At 37.2% G+C, this 22,046-nt stretch overlaps 1 protein-coding gene across 1 annotated transcript; it reads left to right on the forward strand.

The window, feature by feature from the left end:
- The first annotated feature begins 10,670 nt into the window (after nucleotides 1–10,670).
- Nucleotides 10,671–17,562, forward strand: LOC149621086 (uncharacterized). Its single transcript, XM_089854691.1, has 4 exons — nucleotides 10,671–13,793; nucleotides 16,265–16,420; nucleotides 17,268–17,320; nucleotides 17,403–17,562. Exons 1-4 carry the CDS (start codon nucleotides 10,671–10,673, stop codon nucleotides 17,560–17,562), a joined length of 3,492 nt encoding a protein of 1,163 aa, XP_089710817.1.
- The last annotated feature ends 4,484 nt before the right edge of the window (nucleotides 17,563–22,046 follow it).

The following is a 22,046-nucleotide window of genomic DNA, read 5'->3' on the forward strand; positions in this document are numbered from 1 at the left end:
GACACTTTGCTTTGGTCCCATTGAACCGAATTCCCATTCGACAGAACGGCTTTTTTGTGGTGTCCCATTCGACCGAACGGAGCCAAAAGGTGCGATTTTATTATAGTCCCATTGGACCGAAATTCTATTGAACTGGAAGAAGACATACTGTGTGGTTTTGCATTAAATATATTTTTAATTAATAGGAGAATATTTTAGAAAAGATGGTAGCTAATTAAAAGGAGAACATTTTGGAAAATGTGGCAGCTAATTAGTAGGAGAATGTTTTGGAAAAGGTTGCAGCTAATTAATAGGAGAATATTTCGGAAAAGGTGGCAGCTAATTAATAGGAGAATGTTTTGGAAAAGGTGGTAGCTAATTAAAAGGAGAATATTTTGGAAAAAGTGGCAGCTAATTAATAGGAGAATATTTTGGAAAAAGTGGCAGCTAATTAGTAGGAGAATGTTTTGGAAAAGGTTGCAGCTAATTAATAGGAGAATATTTCGGAAAAGGTGGCAGCTAATTAATAGGAGAATGTTTTGGAAATGGTGGTAGCTAATTAAAAGGAGAATATTTTGGAAAAAGTGGCAGCTAATTAGTAGGAGAATGTTTTGGAAAAGGTTGCAGCTAATTAATAGGAGAATATTTTGGAAAAAGTGGCAGCTAATTAGTAGGAGAATGTTTTGGAAAAGGTTGCAGCTAATTAATAGGAGAATATTTTGGAAAAGGTGGCAAATAATTAAGAGGAAAATCTTTTGGAAAAGGTGGCATTTAATTAATTGGAGAATGTTTCGGAAAAGGTGGCAGCTAATTAGTTGGAGAATGTTTTGGAAAAGGTTGCAGCTAATTAATAGGAAAATATTTTGGAAAAGGTGGCAGCTAATTAATAGGAGAATGTTTTGGAAAAGGTGGTAGCTAATTAAAAGGAGAATATTTTGGAAAAATTGGCAGCTAATTAGTAGGGGAATGTTTTGGAAAAGGTTGCAGCTAATTATTAGGAGAATATTTTGAAAAAGGTTGCATCTAATTAATAGGAGAATGTTTTGGAAAAGGTGGTAGCTATTTAAAGGGAGAATATTTTGGAAAAGGTGGTAGCTAATTAAAAGGAGCATATTTTGGAAAAGGTGTCAACGAAATATTGGAACCAAACCTAACCGAACCGAACCTAACCTAACCTAACCTAACCCACCCGAAACCAAAATATTAAAATTTTAATTTAAAAGTTAAAGACATTGATGGAACTACCATTAAGACTGTACTTCATATTAAGCACAATTTGTTTATTAATTCTATATACCTCTTGCCTTGAAAGGAATGAAAGTGAGTGTTTTAATAAGTATCACGAAACATTTACTTTTAATATTATTAACATACCTTTCGGAGATTCGAACCAACAACCTATCGCTTCGCAGTCCAACATCGTATCCACTACACCACCGAATCGCTGACGGCTACAGTGTTTCAAGTTATATTCATGTATTTTTTACGGGCATATTCGGACGATTGGGATTTCGGTCCATCGGGAATATGGCCATTGGGCTGGAAATCTAAAATCATTGCGGGATATTCGGTCGAATGGGATTTCGGTCCATTGGGAATTCTGTTGAAAGGAACGATACCGACACTTTTGGGGGCCGAAAGAGGGTTGCCTTGTGGGCGGGAGAATCTCGTCTGGCCTTCATTGGACGCTTTTCGCAGGTCTTTTTGCGTTTTCTCCTTAAACTGTCGCGATAATAGCGTACAAAGGCTCAAAATGTCAGTCCAACATTGATATTCAGTCAATTCCTCTTCCATTTCTTTATCACTGCGACAAGAAGTATGTATCTTACTACTGGAGAAGAACGTGTTTCATTATTTTCAAAGCTCATGCTTTTAAAACGTAACTAATGTCAATTATTTAAACTAATTACAAAATATTACTGATAATTATGTTTCACTTATTAAAATATGTGTATTGGATGGAATGCTTTTCTTTACGAGTTTCTGTCTGCGTTTTTTCTCGGCTTTTAAGCAGGGCCGGAAATAAGAAAAAATTCTTATAGGACATGTGTCCAGTGACCCCTCCTTTGACTGGAAAATTTATGGGACATTGTCCACTGCAGTGTGCAAAAATAGTGTTGCATCTTCATAGTCAAGCTATTAAAACATCGGAAAATTTATGGGTCAAAATGTCCAGTGACCCCCTTAGTTTTTAAAAAAATTATGGGACATTTTAAAATTTTATTGGACAATGTCCAGTGTCCTGTGCTTATTTCCGGCCCTGCTTTTCAGTGAAAGGAGCATGGAGTTATTAAAGGGGATATGAAATATATGTAATATTAATAACGGAGATTGAACCCGCCAAATTCAGTTTGCAGTATAGGGACCGTCCATAAACTACGTCACACTCATATGGGGGGAGGGGGTTTCTAAATTTGTGACGGTCCATGTCAAGGGGGAGAGAGGGGTTCTTCGATGCGTGACGTCACATTTAGCATTGATTTTGTTACGAAGTCAGTAAGAGGGCGATTGGCTCTCTTATGTTATAGAAGAAGAAAGACAACATTCCATAGTCCACCGTTACAATAATTTTCCAAAATTGTTATTCCATCATCGCTTAAATAGTAGAAAATTTAAGCAATTATCTACTATTTACACCTTTATATATAGCCAATTTAAATAGCGCATTTAAAATAAACAGCGTAAACTCTCTTATGTCTCTGTTTATTCGCCCCTATTATTTGTGAGGATGAATCAAATCCCCCTGCCGATTGAAATGGTTTCGATTCTTTGGCAAATTTTCTAAATCTCAAGCTTGATAAGTCTGTTTTCGGTGACAGTGTCGAAACCTAAAAAGTGTGCCCCTTTAACTAAGCTTTTTGGAACTTTTTTGAAGCTTATAAAAAGCTCATCCAGACACTAAAATTCTAAAGGTCAATCAGAGGGAAAAAGCTTAAAACGGAAGAGAACTTGAATTTTCAGCCGAGCAAAATATTTCTGAGAAGGCGGCATATCACTCAAGAAATTAATCAAATTAAATTTGTAAATTAACTCAAATCATAGTTCGGAGGGGGTTAAAGAAATGTGACGTGGTTTTTAGGGGAGGGGTCTGAGAAAGGCGTGACGAAGCGTGATCTGGGGGGACGGGGGGGGTCAGAAAATGTTTTTTTTTTCGCGTCACGTATTTTATGGACGGTCCCAATTTAAACATACAACATTACGAAAATTTCAAAGACTTGGAAAACTAAATTTTTACTGAAAAACAATTATTTAATTGCCGGTGCATTTTTTTACAAAAAAAAAGCTTTATCAATGTCTGCTTCCTTAAAGAGAGCGCACGCTCAATGGTACCAGACTTTGCAGGATTCGCATTCAACCATATTCACATAAGAGTTTATTTTGGGACACAATCCACATTTCCAGTTTTCACGTTTCATTTGAATGATTTGATCAACCGCAACTGCGGAGTCGCTTGTAAGATAAGATTTTGAGAACTGTACAATTTCTTCAGTTTCGTTAATTTCATCGTCCGAAATTTTTTCAGGATCAGCTTCAATCTCTTCCTCTTGGATCTTTCCTGACCCAGAAATTGCTTGCGTAACTTTGTCTTTATCGACGAAATACGACAGAAATCTTTCAATATTTTTTTTCTTTTGTATGCTAAAATTTCTTGCAAGTTTGGTCATTTTCTTTCGTTTTTCCGTTGGGTTTTCAACTAAAATTTCACGAGAAATTGGAGAAGCGGTATAAGAGTGATCATTTTTATCATGCACATCTTTAATTCGACCATCTTGCGTTAAATGACTGATTAAAGATGCTTTCTCTACGATGCTTGCTTACAGTATCTGACATTGGCATTATTTCTCGTCTTGACAGTGGAAAAGAATCTATTTTGTTTCTCAATATTCTTGTTATGTGGTGTACGTTTATTTGACGTGACAGTGTTCTCGCATGAAGATGTAGATCCAGGCAGTTCTGAAACTGCAGATAAACGCAAAGCTTCCTTAGACCTTGAAAAATTTATTTCCAGGAGAGCCTTCGTAGATTTTATCTGTTTTCTCACGGTTTCTATGATATCATCGTTCTGGCAATTTCTTGCAGCCCCACATATAAGCCTTTTCTTTTTAATCGCCTTTCTTCATTTGTTGTTTATGGGGGTGGGGTTGGGTGTTCGACGTCTTACTAGAGGGGTTAGGAAGATGCAAGACAAACACCTACCTCTTTTTTCACTAATGATTCAACCTAGCTAACGCTAGACAAGATGTTAGAATGCAGTCAGTTGTGGAGAGTTAAGGCCTTTTAACGGGAACGAGGGGCTCGTAAAATTTCTGAATCAAAAGTGACCGCGTTTTTGATGGTATGTGTCAATTGAGAGTCAAAATAGATTCTAATCCAAATTTTAATATTCAACATAATATTCAATCTTATTCATAAATTTCACACACTTTTATAGGGGTCAAAATAAAAATTAAACAAAAAATCAAAAGTAATATCCTCTATGGAATGTCTCCTTTAAGTTTCAAATTTAAATTTCAGGGGTGTTTAGGTTCAAATCGTACAGTTATGCACTAAAATAATAATGTTCAAAAATAGAAAGTTAGGATTTTAAAAAATGAATCAATCCGTCAACCATAATCTCAGTTCTTTAACCATAGTTTCAAATCAGTTTATCAAAATAGTTTCAAGTTTTTAATTTCTTACGACAAGTTGCTCCTCTTCCATATTCTTCTTAAGGGTTAAGGGTTCTTTTTTCTTCTTTCTTGTTACGCGATTTAAGGGTTTAATTATGTTTTTTTCTTTTCTTTCTCGATTTAAGGGTTTTACTTCAGGATCTTTTTTCAGGTTACACGATTTAAGGGTTAATTATTATTTTTCTTTTAATATTTCGCGCACTCGCGCTCCTTCTCTTCTTCAATTTAGATGTTTTAAAAAATGTTTCCGAGTTTCTCCAAAAAATTAAGGATTCAAATTGACGAAAAATAAAGGTATCAAAATGAATAAAAAATCTCTCCGATTCTCTTCCAAAACTTAGGGATTCAAATTGATGAAAAATAAAGGTATCAAAATGAATAAAAAATATCTCCGATATAAAATAATACTCCGGACTTTTAAGGGTTTCTTAAGGGTGAGCCGACAGGGTTTCATTAAGCAGTTCAGGAATCGACTGAGGGTGGGACAGGAGGGACTTCGTATATATAACTTCTAGTTTCTCGCAAGGATTTCTGGGACAATGACGTTTGTTGATTGACTTCGGTTTGGCGAATAGTGGACCATATTCATTACGTAGCCGGGCGGATTCATGTTATCAACGAATAGGCAAAACTTTTAAATCTGGGACCAAATGGGGATTGGTCAGTTTAAGGGTTAAAAAAAAATGTTCTAGAAGTTTCTCGGGCCAGGTACCAGGATAGAGACTCAAGGTCTTGTTGCTTGGGGTCTAAATCAGCGTGACATTTCTCTGGGTTCTTGGAAAAAGTTTTCGTTGCTAAGTATTTCATTTTGTACTATGGATATAGGGGTATAGGATAGTTCTAGAACGTTCTGTGTCAACATTGAGGGGCTAGTTCCTTTTCTTTTGTACGAAAGAATTTCTTTTCAGTTTTTTAAAGGGATAGGTTTAAGTTTAAAGGGCTAGTAATATCTTTATAATGTTAATTTAAAGATTAATCAAAAATTTTATTTGATTTTTGGGTTAAGATGGTTACACACATAGAGACATTATATCTGCAATCAGATCTTCCTTTTCCTTTTCGAGTGTCTCTTTTTTATTCGATTCGGCTAAAAGATTCAATAGAAAATTCTTGTCAGTGGGTTGTTGTCTTTCATTTCGGGTTGCGTCTACCAACGTATCACTAAGTAGTTCGCCTGTTATTGCACTTGACGTAGGCTCTACGATTCCACTGGAACTTCCTTCAATTTCTGAAATTGGGGCTACTTCAGACAGCATGATGTTAACAAGGTGGATGTGTTTACATATGTTTGTGTTAATTTGACGGTCCGGGAAAGTGCAAGAGAAAGTGTGCACGCATATTTTGCAAACGCTGCAAGTAGAAAAGCATTTGCAGATGATGTCATCTTTTGTCACCGTGTACTTCAGATTATCAAATGCGTCGCTTTCCGTATCTTTCAAGCTTTCTTCACTCGTCACTTCCCAAATTGATCTTCCAGTTTCTTTGACCAGAGTCCTTGGTAGGTTCATAGCTTGATTGTGTCTCTTAAAACCTTCCGTCGATTTCTTTGTAATCTTTCCTTTCGTCAGTTTGATGAACCTTTGATGAGCTTGGCTTCGGTCGTATTCCAATAAGTTTGCGAGACATCGGTCTAGTCTCTTGTTTTGCTTTCCATCAAGGATATTGTATTTAAATAGCTTGTGGAACGCTTCTAAATACATATTTGTACTTATTTCGGAACCAATTCGATAACACGAAGCCCATTCTTCCTTGCAAGAAACCCATTCCTTTTCAAAATAGTTCCCAAATGTTTCGGTTTTATCGTTTTCTTCCATTTCTCTTAAGCTCGTAGCAAGCATCTTCTCAAATTTTGACTGATCTAACTCGTCTATGAGTAGCGATAATCCTTTGAACAAATGAGAGGCTAATTCTTTGTCCGGAATTAGTGATAATTTTTTCCTGATGTCGTGATAGACGTGCCATTTGCATAGAAGTTTTTTAGTATTACCACCAAATACATTCATCCAACTGTTATAGTATTGAGGGGCTTTATCCGTCATTATGTATTTTGGAATGATTGAAGTAGTGTGTTTCTTGATTTCCGAAAAAAATATCTTCAATATTTCGCCATCTTCTCTGTTGGAAATTAGAAATGCGACAGGTGCGCCTTCTTTAAATTCGTCAATTACTAGTACTGTTATCAGTTTAAAATGATATCCATTTGTCCCATGTGTGGCATCCAAGCATACAATATTTTCTCCAAATTCTCTAAACATGTTCTTCTGAAATTTGGTCATAATGGCTAAAACAAAGTCCGATTTCGCCAAACCAAATACTTCATATTCGGGAATAATATTTCGGTTTTCGTGTTGTTTTTTGTAAAGAAGTATAATGCCACTTTTTTTTGAAGCTCTTCCTGGACGTAAGCATCTACACTGATATGGTCTTCGTATTAATTCCATAAGATTTGCATATATTATTCAAATCCTTTTTTTGTGCAATATGTTTTCGTTGAGTGACATCCATATTACTGTTGCGAATATCATCTAGGACCTTTTTCTTAGACACTCCTCCTGCCAACTTGGCAGCGATTATTTGCTTTTCATTTTTCGAAATTCTTAAATGGCATAGGTCATTTTCGTGACCATAATGTGATTTACATCCGACAAGTGAAACTGTACTATTGCAAGTAGATACTGAGACTTTGAGTGTCGCTGTACAGTTACCGTTTATTTTAGAGCTTCCCATTGATTTTGCTTGACGTTGGCCATTTGAATTAGATTGATACTGCCCTGATCTATTACAGTACCAATATTCTACCTTGCAATGTTTTCTCTTGCCTGTTTTGTCTTTCAAATATTGTGTAGCCACTTTTCTTTCTTCCTCTTCCTTCCATATCAAAAAGTCTAACGGGAATACCATGCTTTGTTATGCACAAAAATTATGGCGTTGAAATTTTTGGCGCAAATGAATGGTTAATAAAAAAAAGGCGAGTGGGAAATTTGAACCTAACCTAACTTAACCTAATCGTTGTTTTTAGGGTAAAAAATATTCAAAAGTGTCGATATCTTCTTTCGGATCATCTTCAAAAAAACATTTACCCAGCCAAAAACTTTCACTACTATTTATTTTGTCATATAGTAATTTAGGTTAGGTTATGTTCAAATTTCAAACTCGGTTTTTTTATTATTAATAACCATTCATTTGCGCTAAAATATTTCAACGCCATAATTTTTTTCACACCGAGGGGCTTCGAAAAAAGCTACACAGGTGCTGTTTTTGAAATTGGCCTAAAAATCTTATTATAATTGTTGGGATTTCTCAAACTGTTTCCTTTTTTTGTATAAAATCAATAACTGTACAGCCGAATCTGGTCAACTTAAAACTAGCTAAAACTTCTAGAGTCCTACCCCAAAACCAGTCTTTTCAAGGTTAACAGTAAAATCTTGTCGCTTTGTGGGGTCAAGCCCCTCCAAAAGAGTTAGAAATTCAGCAGCGAGGCTAGCGTCGCGAGAGAGAGAGGACGCGAAAGTAATTGCAGGCCAGATTCGGTAAATTCTTCCATACCAATTGAATAAAACTACATTTTTCTAATTAAATAGTCTCAAGTTAATAAGTATATGAACCACAATCGCAGAGTCAGAGTAAAATAACACGAATTATTTTATGGTGCCGAAAATCGGGATATAATTAGATATTGTGGTTAGTTTAATCGGTCAATTAAAGTAAGAAAATGGAAGAAAATAACGAAAGAATAAAGAAAATTCGAGCGTCAAAAAGAGCACAAGTAACAAAATACGTTAACAAAATAAAGGACGATTTAACAAGGACACCGATAGATATAAAAAAGTTACAAAAGAACCTGCAACACCTTCGGAACAGAGAGGAAGAGTTAAAAGAACTAGATGGAGAAGTGTTCCAATTAACTGCTATCGACGACTTGGATCAAGAGCTAACGGGTGTTCGAAAATATGAAGATGACATAAATGACTGTAGAGACGATGCTGAAAGAGCCATAGAAGACAACATTAGTGCAACAGCCAGTACTATAGTAGAAACAAGAGGTGCGGGTACATCAACAGGGTATAATACACCAAGAGGAGTGCCTAATCAACCACAGCATCAAGGACCTTCTAGTCATCATCAAGAACAGTCAATGCAACAAGGACCTCCTGATCAAGAAAGTGCCTCGAATATGATTACTCAAGAGAGGATCGCGAATCATCAAAACGGAAATAACGCGTTTTCCTCGCGGTTAAAGCTCCCTAAATTAAATTTAGAATCGTTTTACGGTGATCCCAGTAAGTGGCTTAGTTTTTGGGATTTATACAACACTGCTATTCATCAGAATGAATCTCTAACAAAGGTAGAAAAATTCACTTATTTAAGATCGTATTTGGGAGGCTTAGCGGCTAACTCGATAAGGGGCTTGTCCTTAACAGGAATTAATTATGATAAGGCAGTTGACAATTTGTTAAATAGGTTTGGTAGCGAAGAAGCTATAATTAATGCCCATATGTGCAACATTTCGAATTTAACCCCAGTTAGTAAATCCAATGATCTGGCAGCATTGCGAAATTTCTACGATAAGTGTATTGTAGAAGTAAGGAGCTTAGAGTCATTAGGGCAGGCGACAGATGGAGGTTTTCTACATCATAGTATTACGAAAATGATCCCATATGATCTAGCGTTAGAGTATAGTCGAAAACTAGACAGAACAAGTCCCTTAGTAGTAGACAACTTGCTGGAATTTATTCGCAAAGAATTAGAAAGCAGAGAAAGAGCTCAAGCATTCACCAAAAGAAACGAGAGAGCTATTGAACATAATAACAAAGAGAGTTACAGAGAAAATTCCAAGGAATATAGAGAGAAGGGATCTGAAAGATACACCTTTCAACATAAACCCAAGAAAACCACGACCCTAGCCTTAACAAACAGCGCAGAGGTAATCTGTCCATTTTGCGACGGCGCTCACAGTGCCATTGAATGCCAGTCCAAAAATTTAGAAGGGAAAATAGAAATTTTGAAGAAAAAACGTAAATGCTTTCGATGTCTAAGAGGGGACCACCTATCGAAAAACTGCAATTCAAGAGTGCAGTGTAAGCACTGCCACAAGCGCCACCATACTTCTATGTGTGAGAGCAGAGATAAAGAAGAAAAATCAAAAAAGCAAGAGTTACAAGAGAAAACTACGACAGAGGAAGCGGCCAGTCACACCCTAATTCAGAGAGAGGTCAGAGAAGAGTCGGGAGGCATTTTAATTCAAACTGCTGCCGTAGTATTGAAGAGTAATAATGATAAACAAGAGGTCGCTAGGTGTTTGATTGACGGAGGGAGCCAGCGCACCTTTATAAGAAAAGACATTTCAGAGAAATTAGAGTTACCTGTTGTTGGGGAACTTAAGTTAAAATACTTTCCCTTTGGAACTAACAAGCCGACCTCTATTTTGACTAGAAAAGTTCAAGTAAAAGTTAAGAGCATTCATGATGATCAAGCTATCTTAATAGAGGCGATTGAAACACCAGAGATTAGTGCTGCAAAAATACAGGTCCCAAGTAAAATTGTTCAGCATGAACTAGAGAAAAAACACTTTAAGTTAGCAGAAGATATAGAAGGAAAATATCCCATGCAAAGAGAAATCGGATTATTAATAGGGTCTGATTATTACTGGAAAGTATTCAACACAAACGTAGAGAGATTAAGCGAGTCACTCTTTGCTATGGAAACTATATTCGGTTGGGTGGTACAGGGTCCGACTACCACTTGTCTACTCGTGAATACTCAGATAGATAATGAAGAAATTGAAGCAAGCGCGATGAATCTGATCTTAGAGACAGGACAAGAAGAGAGCATTGAAGGGAGATTGAAGTCATTTTGGGAAATTGAGTCCTTGGGAGTAGTCGAGTTGGAAAACAAATTTAGTGAAAAACACGAAGAAGCCATGTACAGAGATTTGAGAGCACAATAGAAAAATCACATGGACGCTATCAAGTTAGACTACCATGGGTTGAAGATAAACCACAATTAGGAAACAATTATAATATGGCTAAAAAGAGACTAGAGTCACTCTCAAGACGATTCCGCAGGGACTTGAATCTTTTCGAAAACTACAAAAATGTCATACAAGATTACGAAACTAAAGGTATAATAGAGAGAATCCCAGAGAACGAAAGCGAAAATGGTCCGGTATATTACATTCCGCATCAACCAGTGATCAATCAAGAGCGGATTACTACAAAACTGAGAGTAGTATTTGACGCGTCGTCACATGAAAACAACGAACCTTCACTAAACGAATGTTTACTACCGGGTCCCAACTTGAATCCAGAACTTTTCGAGGTTCTTCTTAGATTTCGAATGAAGAAAGTAGCAATTACGTCAGACATAGAGAAAGCCTTTCTTCAAATTTCCATAGCTCCCATAGATCGAAACGCAACCAGGTTTCTTTGGGATCCAAATCCATTCCAAGTAGAGTCCGATAAATCAATCATCACGTACAGAATGACGCGAGTCTTATTCGGGGTCACATCGAGTCCCTACCATTTAGCGGCTACGATTAAATTTCACTTAAAGTATTATCAATCAAAATACCCCAAAACTTGCGAACTGCTTAACAGAGATTTATACGTGGACGATTTGGTAACATCAATTGATAATCACCTTGTTGCGTATGAGAGAGCGAGAGAAGCCAGAGAAATCCTGTCCGACGCAAAACTGAAAATCAGAAAGTGGCGAACTAATTCCGCTGAGCTCAGACAAAAAATCAAAGATGAAAAGTGGGAAGACGAGTCCACTATTGAGAGTACTACCATAGTTGAACCACAAAAGGTATTGGGAATGAAGTGGAATCACATAGAGGATAGCTTCACCTTTGACGTAGACTGCCTAATAAAGAATCTGTTAGAGTTTAAAGATACAAAAAGATGCGTACTACAATCAGCCGCGAGAATCTTCGACCCCCTTGGGTTGATTACTCCGTTTTCCATTAAAATTAAAATAATTTTCCAACAACTGTGGGTGTCAGGAGTAAATTGGGACGATCCCTTACCCAAAGAAATAGAGAAAGCGTGGAAAAACTGGCGATCCGAACTGCCAGACTTAAGACAAATTTCAATTCCGCGTCACTGCCTCTCCAACTTTTCTGAAGACAACATACTCGAAAAAGAGATACACTGTTTTAGCGATGCTAGTGAAGCAGCCTATGGAGCGGTTGTCTATTCAAGAGTGATCTCTAAAGATGGAACCATAGAGACGCAGTTGATTTTATCGAAAGCAAGGGTTGCCCCTTTAAAGAAAATCACACTACCACGGCTTGAGTTGATGGGAGCCCTAATGGGAGCAAGGCTGACCCACAGAGTAAATAAGGTTTATCAAGCCCCTAAAAACAAGGTTTACTTATGGTCTGATTCCAAAATTGTCATAAGTTGGATTCACGGTTTGTCTCGAAGGTGGAAACCCTGCATAGCCAACCGCGTAGAAGAGATTCAAGAAAAATCAGAACCACAAGCGTGGCATCATTGTGCAGGAAAGAATAATCCTGCAGATTTGCTGACTAGGGGAGAAAAACTATACGAGTTAAAGGACAAAGAAATTTGGTGGAAGGGACCAAACTGGCTAAAAAGAAGCAAGGAAGATTGGCCTATTACTAAAGTAAATGAAATAACTATTGAAACAAAAGGAGAGTTGGACGAAGAGACAAGAAAGAACTATTTAGAGAGCGTCCAAAGCGCTGTAAATTTAACACCTGATGATCAGGAAAAAAGGTCAAGAATTTCCTTGGAAAATTACAGCACACTGCAATTTCCCGTAAGAGTATTTGCATGGATGAAAAGATTCATTCATAACGCAAGAAAAAATACATCAAAAAATTTCGAGCCCTTGTCTTCCGAAGAAATTCAAGTTTCCAAACATTATCTTATCAAGAGAGTGCAACAAGACGTTTTTTCAAAGGAAATAGAAGACCTGAAAGAAAATAAATTAGTAAATAAACAGTCAGAAATAAGTCAGTTTAATCTATTTTTAGACCAAAATGGACTTTTAAGAGTTGGAGGACGCCTCCAAAAATCAATCGATTTAGAGTACAACGAAAAACATCCGATTATACTGCCTAAGAAAAATCATTTGACTAATTTAATTATCGATGATGCACATTCAAGAGTTTACCACCAAGGCTTAGCCAACACGTTAGCGCAGGTTAGAGAACAATATTGGATTTTACAAGGCAGGCAGCAAGTCAAACAGCGTGTTTCTAGATGTTTAAGGTGTCGCAAGTGGAGAGCTAAACCGTTATGTGAACAAACTGCTCAGTTACCGACGGATAGAATTTCGCAATCTGCTTGTTTCGAGGTGACCGGAGTGGATTTCGCCGGTCCACTTTATGTTAAGGGTGACAAAATTCAAAAAGGTTACATTTGTTTGTTTAAATGTGGTGTGACGCGTGCTTTGCATATAGAGTTAGTTAATGAGATGTCAACTGCCACTTTTCTGTTAGCGCTAAGAAGGTTTATCTCTAGACGAGGACTAATAAAAACAATTTATTCAGATAATGCTCTAAGTTTTAAAAAGGCTAATAGAGAACTGATAGAGATTTGGAAAAATATTAACAAAAAAGAAGTTTATGAGTTTTTTGGTAAACACGGTGTCGTGTGGAAATTCATTGCGGAACGTTCCCCTTGGTGGGGAGGATTTTATGAGAGACAAGTAAGAACCGTGAAAATGGCCTTAAAAAAGACCCTTGGAAAGGCATTACTGAATTTCGAAGAACTGCAAACTGTTGTCGTGGAGATCGAAGCAGTTATCAATTCGAGACCACTCACATACCAATATAGTGACGTGGGAGAACCTATAGGGTTAACACCAGCCCATTTTCTAGTTGGCCGTCGTTTGACGTCACTCCCGCCAGATTCAAGATTAGACCCTACATCTGGCATGAAACGAATTGAAGCCGTAGGGAGATTTAAATATCAAGAAACACTCCTGAATAAGTTTTGGAGAAATTGGAAAAGAGATTACCTCCTTCAACTGTCTTCAGCTCATCACTTAGAGTTAAAAAAGAAGGGTTCAATTAAAGCAGGAGACATAGTGTTGATTAGCGAACCTAATCTCCCTCGACAACAGTGGAAGATCGCTAGTGTTAAAGAGGTGTTTATCGGTCGTGATTCCAAGGTGCGGTCATGTTCCCTAAAGTTACCGAACAAAACAGTAATAAGAAGGGCTATTAACTTATTATACCCTCTCGAACTGAACTAAAAGAACCTTTAATCGGAATGAACTTTCATGAACTATTAGTATAGTTCATGGGGGGGAGTTTGTTGGGATTTCTCAAACTGTTTCCTTTTTTTGTATAAAATCAATAACTGTACAGCCGAATCTGCCATCTGGTCAACTTAAAACTAGTTAAAACTTCTAGAGTCCTACCCCAAAACCAGTCTTTTCAAGGTTAACAGTAAAATCTTGTCGCTTTGTGGGGTCAAGCCCCTCCAAAAGAGTTAGAAATTCAGCAGCGAGGCTAGCGTCGCGAGAGAGAGAGGACGCGAAAGTAATTGCAGGCCAGATTCGGTAAATTCTTCCATACCAATTGAATAAAACTACATTTTTCTGATTAAATAGTCTCAAGTTAATAAGTATATGAACCACAATCGCAGAGTCAGAGTAAAATAACACGAATTATTTTAATAATGGATGTTTTCGAAAGTTCAGTCAAATATTATGGGTGGAGGGTGTCGAGCGGTCGGACGTTCGGCATTTTAGTGTACGGGAATTTGAGATTTTAAAATTTTTACCAAGATTTTGAGATTTTCCCCAGATTTTGAGATTCTGACTGAGATTTTAGAAATCTTGAAATCTACTCCAAGATTTCGGGATTTTCAATGAGATTTTCAGATTTTGAACGCGATTTCGGGATTTTGAAGGAGGTTTCGGGATTTTGTTAAGGATTTTCAGATTTTGAAGGAGATTTCGGGATTTGGAACAAGATTTTCAGATTTTGAAGGAGATTTTCAGATTTCGAGGAGATTTTCGGATTTTTGATGGAATTTTGGGTATTTGCATGGGATATCAAGATTTACCATAGACCAATACGAATATTACATGAAGAGAAACAAACTTCCAGGGGCACACCTCTATAGTGGATAATTTCAATCATGTCAGGAGACACCGCTAGAGGCATGACCGAGTTGGCTACCCTCTCAGATGCAGTGAGCTTGGACTGCCTCTAGTGTTGTCTTGTGGTGACAGGGAAATTATCCAGTATGTAGGCGTGCCCCTGGAAGTTTGTTTCACTTTAGGTAATCGTATTGGTCTATTAACCTCCGGTGTTCATAGGATATTTCGAGATTTTGAAATATAGGTTTAGGTTTTATCCCGCAGAAAAATCGACAAAAATAGTAATTTTGTAATACAGTACTCTTATATAGCGCAGGCGCCAAAAAGCGAGATGGAAGGCAGAGTTTTACCCTCGTGTCTTCCCCTCAAAAATAGATGCAAAACGTGTATTGTAAGCGTGGGGATTTTCAGATTTTAGGGTGAGATTTCGGGATTTCTAGATTTTAATGTGGGATTTCGGGATTTTCAGATTTTGAGATAGGGATTTTGAGATTTTCAGATTTTCACGTGAGATTTTGGGATTTTCAGATTTTCACGTGCGATTTTTGGGATTTTCAGTTTTTGACTCTGGTACTCCTGAGCCACAACTGTCGACAACAGCAGAATCCAGCAGCAACCAGTCAGAGTCATCACCTCCAATCGCAATTATTGACAGCCCACCAGCAGTAAGAACAAAGAGTGGCCGAGTGGTGAAAAAGATCCTCAAGCTTAATTTATGAAATAGATAAAATCCTAACGATATGTAAATTAACTTAAGAGAAAGTATGTTGTATAATTTAGATACTGAACTGAACTGAATTGTCTTAGCGAAGATCCTCAAGCTTAATTTATGAAATAGATAAAATCCTAACGATATGTAAATTAACTTAAGAGAAAGGATGTTGTATAATGTAGATACTGAACTGAACTGAATTGTTTTAGATGATTGAATTGGACCTTGTACATTGTGCAGGCCTATATAAGTATACGAGCTAACGAGGGGCTAGTTAGTTATCGCCCGAACACTTAATAAAGTTGATCTTATTATGTTTTAGTCAGTCGTGTTATTAATGAGCAGATAACACAACACAGGGGATTTCATTATTGGCCGAATTTAATACTAGAAGTCCAACCATAACCTCTGAAAAAATTAAGAAAGAACCAGAAATTCCAGAATCGAGTGATAATTTTAGATTAAAGCTTGACTTAAATTGTGTGAAATTGGAAAACGAAACTGCAACGCCTCTTCCATCAAATGAAGTGATTTACGGACGGAATTCCGACGCATCGAGGTTGGAATCAAATGTAAAATGGGAAGAGCCAATTGGCCATATGTCTAATCAGCGCCACTAGTGGATGGTCTGAAAACTACTCCCATAGAGTCTAGGTATATTTAAGCGGGTTTGCAGAATTTCCGTCAGATGGCGCGGCGTTCCAGCCACCTGGCGGAAATTCTGCAAACCCTCTTAAATATACCTAGACTCTATGGGAGTAGTTTTCAGACCATCCGCTAGTGGCGCTGATTAGACATATGGCCAATTGATCACCTGAAGTATGAGTTTGGTTTTCATAACAATGACGCTGTTGACCAAGACAATCAGTTTACCATCAAACAGTGTTCCATTATTTTGACAAAATTGGAAGATAATTATCATGGATGTTATTACGTCAAGGTGAAAGAACCACCTTATCTCTACGAGGTGGTTAAAGTTAATTTGAATCCCGTCATTTGAATCCATTTTGATATGCTTAAACAAGGTGAGGCTTATGTCTGTGTTATAATTGAGTAATCGTCACAATTACAGTGACCTCATTTCAACAATCCTGCGTGTGTTTCCTACCTATGTTGTCAAATAAGGTTACTCGAATTGATGAGTTACTTTGCCTTTAAAATCAATATTATAAGTTAAGGACATTTTTGGTTTGAATCGGTGCATTTCTTGATGTAGTTAAGGACGTTTTGGTGTTAATCGGTTCATTTCTTGATGTAGTTAAGGACATTTTGGTGTTAATCGGTTCATTTCTTGATGTAGTTAAGGACATTTTGGTGTTAATCGGTTCATTTCTTGATGTAGTTAAGGACATTTTGGTGTTAATCGGTTCATTTATTGATGCAGTTTAAGATATTTTTGTGTTAATATTTCATTTCTTGATGCAGTTAAGGACGTTTTTGTGTGTGAATCTGTGCATTTCTTGATGTAGTTTAGGATGTTGTAAATTCAAGTTCACAATTACAAATTCAGAAGTTTAAGATAAAATACAGTTTTTCTTAAAATCAAAAGGTCACCCCTATTCACTGTCTATGACAACATTAATTTGACACATTTGGTGTCAAATTTAAAGATGGGGCGGGGCATTCATTATCCTTGCTTATAGTTGTTTTAAAACGGCGGTGACCATTTCCCTACTAGAGAAATAATTTCCCATGTTATTTAACTGAACTTATTTCTATGGGAATATTATCAATTGTTCGTCAAACGATATGATTAAGCGTGTAACTGTTCCCCCCTTTATAAAGCTAAGTTTGGCCGGTCGTTTGGGGGAATTCCATTACAGGATGTTAATCAGCCCTACTTAAATGTCGGGGGATCTTGTGACAACGTTAAGTCGTAAAATCAGGGATTCTAAAATGTAAGCCTAAAAGCTGCCTAATCCGACTTGGAATCTTAATAACATACAACCGTCATAAAGGAATTTATTTACTGATTTCAAAATTAAGAAAACGATTCCTTTCCAATTGAAAGTCGCGACAAACAAAACACGCGTTCCATTACTTCGCGTTTATATGCGGGGAGCGACTGTGCTCCTCAGCAATCAAAAGGAATCTCCGTTCTCTCGACCCGCGCGTTGAAAAAAGTAACCTCGGATCGAAGGGAAGGGGGAATTGACGTCGACGGCGGAGGGCTGAACATATTCCCAACAAAAATACAAAGTTCAGCTCTCCGTCGTCTGCAACGGGGTCGGAGGGCGAAACCGTTGCAAGCCTTGCCTACGTCCTAATCCCGCCGGAGGGAGCTTTTCGCTCCATCTAGCGCGGAAAAATAAGTATTTCAAATAATTTATTGGAAATTGGGTGCCGTACTCTGGCCTTGATATAACGTAGGCAACGGATTAAGGTTATGGAAAATTGATTCTTGCCTTCGGAGCTTCCTTGCTACAACCACAGCCCACTCGATCACGCTTTGGCTTCACACGCTATGGAAGCCTTCCACACAATTTTTTTCCTATGTAAAAGCGCGTGTTGGTAACTTTGAGCTTTTTCGCTCGAAAAATCCAAGGAGCCAGCTTTAAGCATGACCGGCTATGGGAGGAACACAGTTATTTAGCCCTAATTTTGAAACTACTGGTTCAAATCTCTTGAAATTTTAAAGAGATGTGCAAAACAATGTTTGCTATTTCTTGCAAATTTTCAAATGTTTCCATTTTATAGTTTTTTTTTACAAATATTAGAACGAAAATTAGCCCACTGAACCCCCCCTCCGATTTCATTTTTAAACTGGTCCAGGCTATTTTTAAACTGGTCATTTGCCCTGTGCCACCGCCTTATTTCCCACGCTTATTTGAATGAAATTGAAGAATGACGCCTGTAGGGCCGGAAATAAGAAAACAATATTATAGGACATGTGTCCAGTGACCCCTCCTTTGACTGGAAAATTTATAGGACATGGTCCACTGGAGTGTGCATAAATAGTGTCGCATCTTCATAATCAAGCCATCAAAACATCCCAAAAAATTTATTAATCAAATGGTCAGTGACCAGGGCCGGAAATAAACACAGGACACTGGACATTGTCCATCAAAATTTTAAAATGTCCCATAACATTTTTAAAAACTAATGGGGTCGCTGGACATTTTGACCAATAAATTTTCCTTAGTTTTGATAGCATGACTATGACGATGCGACCCTATTTTTGCACACTCTAGTGGACAATGTCCTATAAATTTTCCAGTCAAACAGGGTCATTTTTTCCTTATTTCGGCCCTGAGCATGCTGGCAAATCTTCTGGACACGAATTTTACCTTGCCAAGGCAGGAACCAATCAGACCTAATGCACTAGGTGTTGTATAAACATATCACACCCTGTATATTATTAATATTAGAACTAGTGTAACACCCTGTATATATTCTATTGTTTTTTATACTACAAAGATAATGTATGTCACATGATATTTAGTCTACTGATATGAGTATAAAAGACCCATCGTTAATGAGTAACGGGGCAGTTCTTATCCTACACGTGACGATCGACATTATGTCCAAATAAACTTTAATTAAAACTATAACCGACTGTGTCTTCATTCACAAACACAACATCTTGCCGTGTCGAGGAGGGTCTGGTTTGCTCTTTCCGCAACACCATTTTGTTGAGGAGTTCCAGGTATCGTCAATTGCCTGTCAATTCCGAGTTCGCTAAGCGTCGCCTTGAACGAATTTCCCATATATTCTCCCCCGTTATCACTTCGTAAAGTGCCTATCTTCGTTTCTTGAGCATTTTCTACTTTTCGTCTATACACGTCAAATTTCTCCTCAACTTCGCTCTTTTTAGTAATCAAGTAAACCTCCGTGTATCGTGAATAGTCGTCTATAAAGGTCACGAAGTATTTCTTGCCTCCCTTAGATATTGGCGTGATAGGACCACAAACGTCCGTATGAACCAATCGTAAGGGTTTTTCTTCTCTAGTGAAACTTTTCTTCGGGAAAGGAGTAGCTTTCAATTTTCCTTCTATGCATGTTTCGCATTTGGAATAGATCTTCTCTTCCATGACGTCTAGTTGTATATTACTTTTGTTTGACACTTCTTTAACAGCCGTAACATGTAAGTGACCCAAACGTTGGTGCCATAAGTCTAGCGTCTTTGACATGGCTTTGTTGGCAACCTTCTTCGGTTGTACTTCATGAAAGTAATTATATAAAAAAGGACTTGGTTTGCCCAAGCCTAAAAAACAAAACGATAAGAGTTTTTTCCAGTTGACTGAAGCGCGGATATTTTATTTTTCTATATAATTTTAAAGACAATCCGTATTTTACTACTCTTTAGAATTTAATTCAATCTCCTGATTTTACTGGTAATGGATTTATTTCCTATAAATTAATTGAAATAAAAAATTACTTATCTCAGATTTTTCATGATAAAAGTTTACGAAAATGAAATTGTTGAAAAATCTGAGATAAGTAATTTTTTATTTCAATTAATTTATAGGAAATAAATCCATTAGCAGTAAAATCAGGAGATGGAATTAAATTCTAAAGAGTAGTAAAATACGGATTGTCTTTAAAATTATATAGAAAAATAAAATATCCGCGCTTCAGTCAACTAGAAAAAACTCTTATCGTTTTGTTTTTTAGGCTTGGGCAAACAAAGTCCTTTTTTATATAATATCTGTTCCTTCAGTCTGCATTTGTATTAATCTATTATAAAACAATTTTTCGCCTGAAATGCGAAATTTTTCACTTCTAGGACGAGGTTAAAAATGGTTCTACACTTCTACTAATTCTTATAAGATACGGCTCACAATTCGTTTTAGAACCCGAGCTTAATAGTCGACTTCAAAACCAACATCCTGCCACGATTTTTAAACTATCAAATCCGTATCTTTTACAGTCCACTCTACGATTACAATTATCCATGACATTGCGTTCACTGCCCTTGTACGTTTACAGTGAGTGGCACCGTGGCCAGTTATTTTAATTAAAATACCTAGGCCACAGGTCCAGTTTTAAAAAAATACTTATTTCCAACACTGATCCATCTATCCTTATGCCTTACTGAAGGCTACAGTGAAATATCCATGAAGCGTAAGCTTCTATTATAAATCCATGGCCTAAGTAAGGCAACTTAAGCCTTGGTCGAAACTAACATCTAAAATATAAATTAAAAAGGTATCTTAAGAATAGAATTTCAACCGAGACACATAATTAAACGAAAAATAGACCCGCCTGAGAAATTTTTAATAAATATAGTGTTATATTTATTGAAAAATATCAAGTTAAAGTTTCAAGGCGGTGAAATGGCAAATTAGCGTCGTCTACTGTAGAGTAATGAATAATTAGCGTCGTCTGGTGTAGAATAATCATTTGAGGTACTTGCATTTTTAATTAAATTAACATACTTAAACTTAATTAATTTTGATGAAACTTGAAAAAGGCACACCTTGAAGAGTTACTTGTTAATTTGAAAGTATTCCGAAACGTAACTTCGCTTTAGTTTTTAAATGATTCGATGTACAGGAGCACCAAAAACCCCATGTTATTCCTATGTGAAAATCGTCTAAAATCTGTGAATTTTCATTTAACATTACGGGAGTGTGTGGGATCTTATCAAGAAGGGCCTACCGGCCCTCTAGAATAGAGACGTTGTTCTTTTCGTCCTATTGCTATTTGTGCTCCGTCTTTTCTTTCTATCGTCGCGGAATGTTTGTCGAGTAAGATGCTGGCGTCTTTATCAGTGATTTGGCTTGCTGGTAGCAAATTTCCCTCAAGCTCCGGGATGTACAACGTATTTGCCAAAGTTAGGGTGCAACCTCCATTTTCTGCCGATAACTCGATTTGCAAATCTCCAATTCCAGTTGCAGTTAATACTCCACCCCCTGCCACATCCACAGTAGCACTTTCTTCCTTGAAGGTAATGAAATTTTTCCAGCTTGACGTCATATGATCAGTGCATCCACTGTCCAACATCCAACAACCATTGGACGAAGCATGTCCATGTCTTATGGCAGTGAGAGCCGCGTGTGATATAGTTGGGTTTGCTCTGTTAGAATTTTCTCTTCTCTTGCTTACATATGTCGCCTCATGTTTTACGGAAGTCGCTTTGTACTTTCCATTCTTTTCGTCTTCTTCTCGTGTGCAGTTTCTCGCTATATGTCAAAATTCTAGACAAGTATAACATCGCAGACTAGCGTGGGATTTTGTGTCGTCAACTATACTTTCCACGTTTTTTTCTGCTGCCGTTGGACCTATACATTCTATTTTCACGTACTGTACTTCTGCCTCTGCTATATCGTCCTGTGTTCGAATGTCTGTAGTTACTTTGTGCAGCCATAGCGGAGTTACTGTCGTCTTCTTCTTTCACACTTCTTCTATACTGGTTGGTAGATTCAAGCCTTCTCTCTTCCTCGAGTAATTTCGACTTCAATGTTGATAAATCAAGGTCATTTTTATCAATTCGTAACCTTCTGACAAGAAATTCATACTCTTTCGGTAGTCTAAGAACGGCAAAACCAGCCAAGACTACTTCCTCAAATTCAAAACCAGAGTGGCTTACTTTATGGTACAGAGCACTTCTTCTAGTGAGGTATTCTCCAATACTTTCATTTTGACCTTTTCCGGTGTTA

The sequence above is a fragment of the Phalangium opilio genome, unplaced genomic scaffold (assembly GCF_054372755.1).
Source record: "Phalangium opilio isolate 3A_F unplaced genomic scaffold, DU_Popi_V2 ptg000209l_1, whole genome shotgun sequence".
NCBI classification, from domain to species: Eukaryota; Metazoa; Arthropoda; class Arachnida; order Opiliones; family Phalangiidae; genus Phalangium; species Phalangium opilio.

Bases quoted from the DNA above. Each gene is read 5' to 3' on its own strand.
- LOC149621086 (XM_089854691.1), top strand. From the start codon at position 10,671: ATGGCTAAAAAGAGACTAGAGTCACTCTCAAGACGATTCCGCAGGGAC. The intron at 13,794-16,264 runs GTGCGGTCATGT...GATCACCTGAAG, and splicing joins TTATCGGTCGTGATTCCAAG to TATGAGTTTGGTTTTCATAA. The intron at 17,321-17,402 runs GTAAAATCAGGG...ACCGTCATAAAG, and splicing joins TCTTGTGACAACGTTAAGTC to GAATTTATTTACTGATTTCA.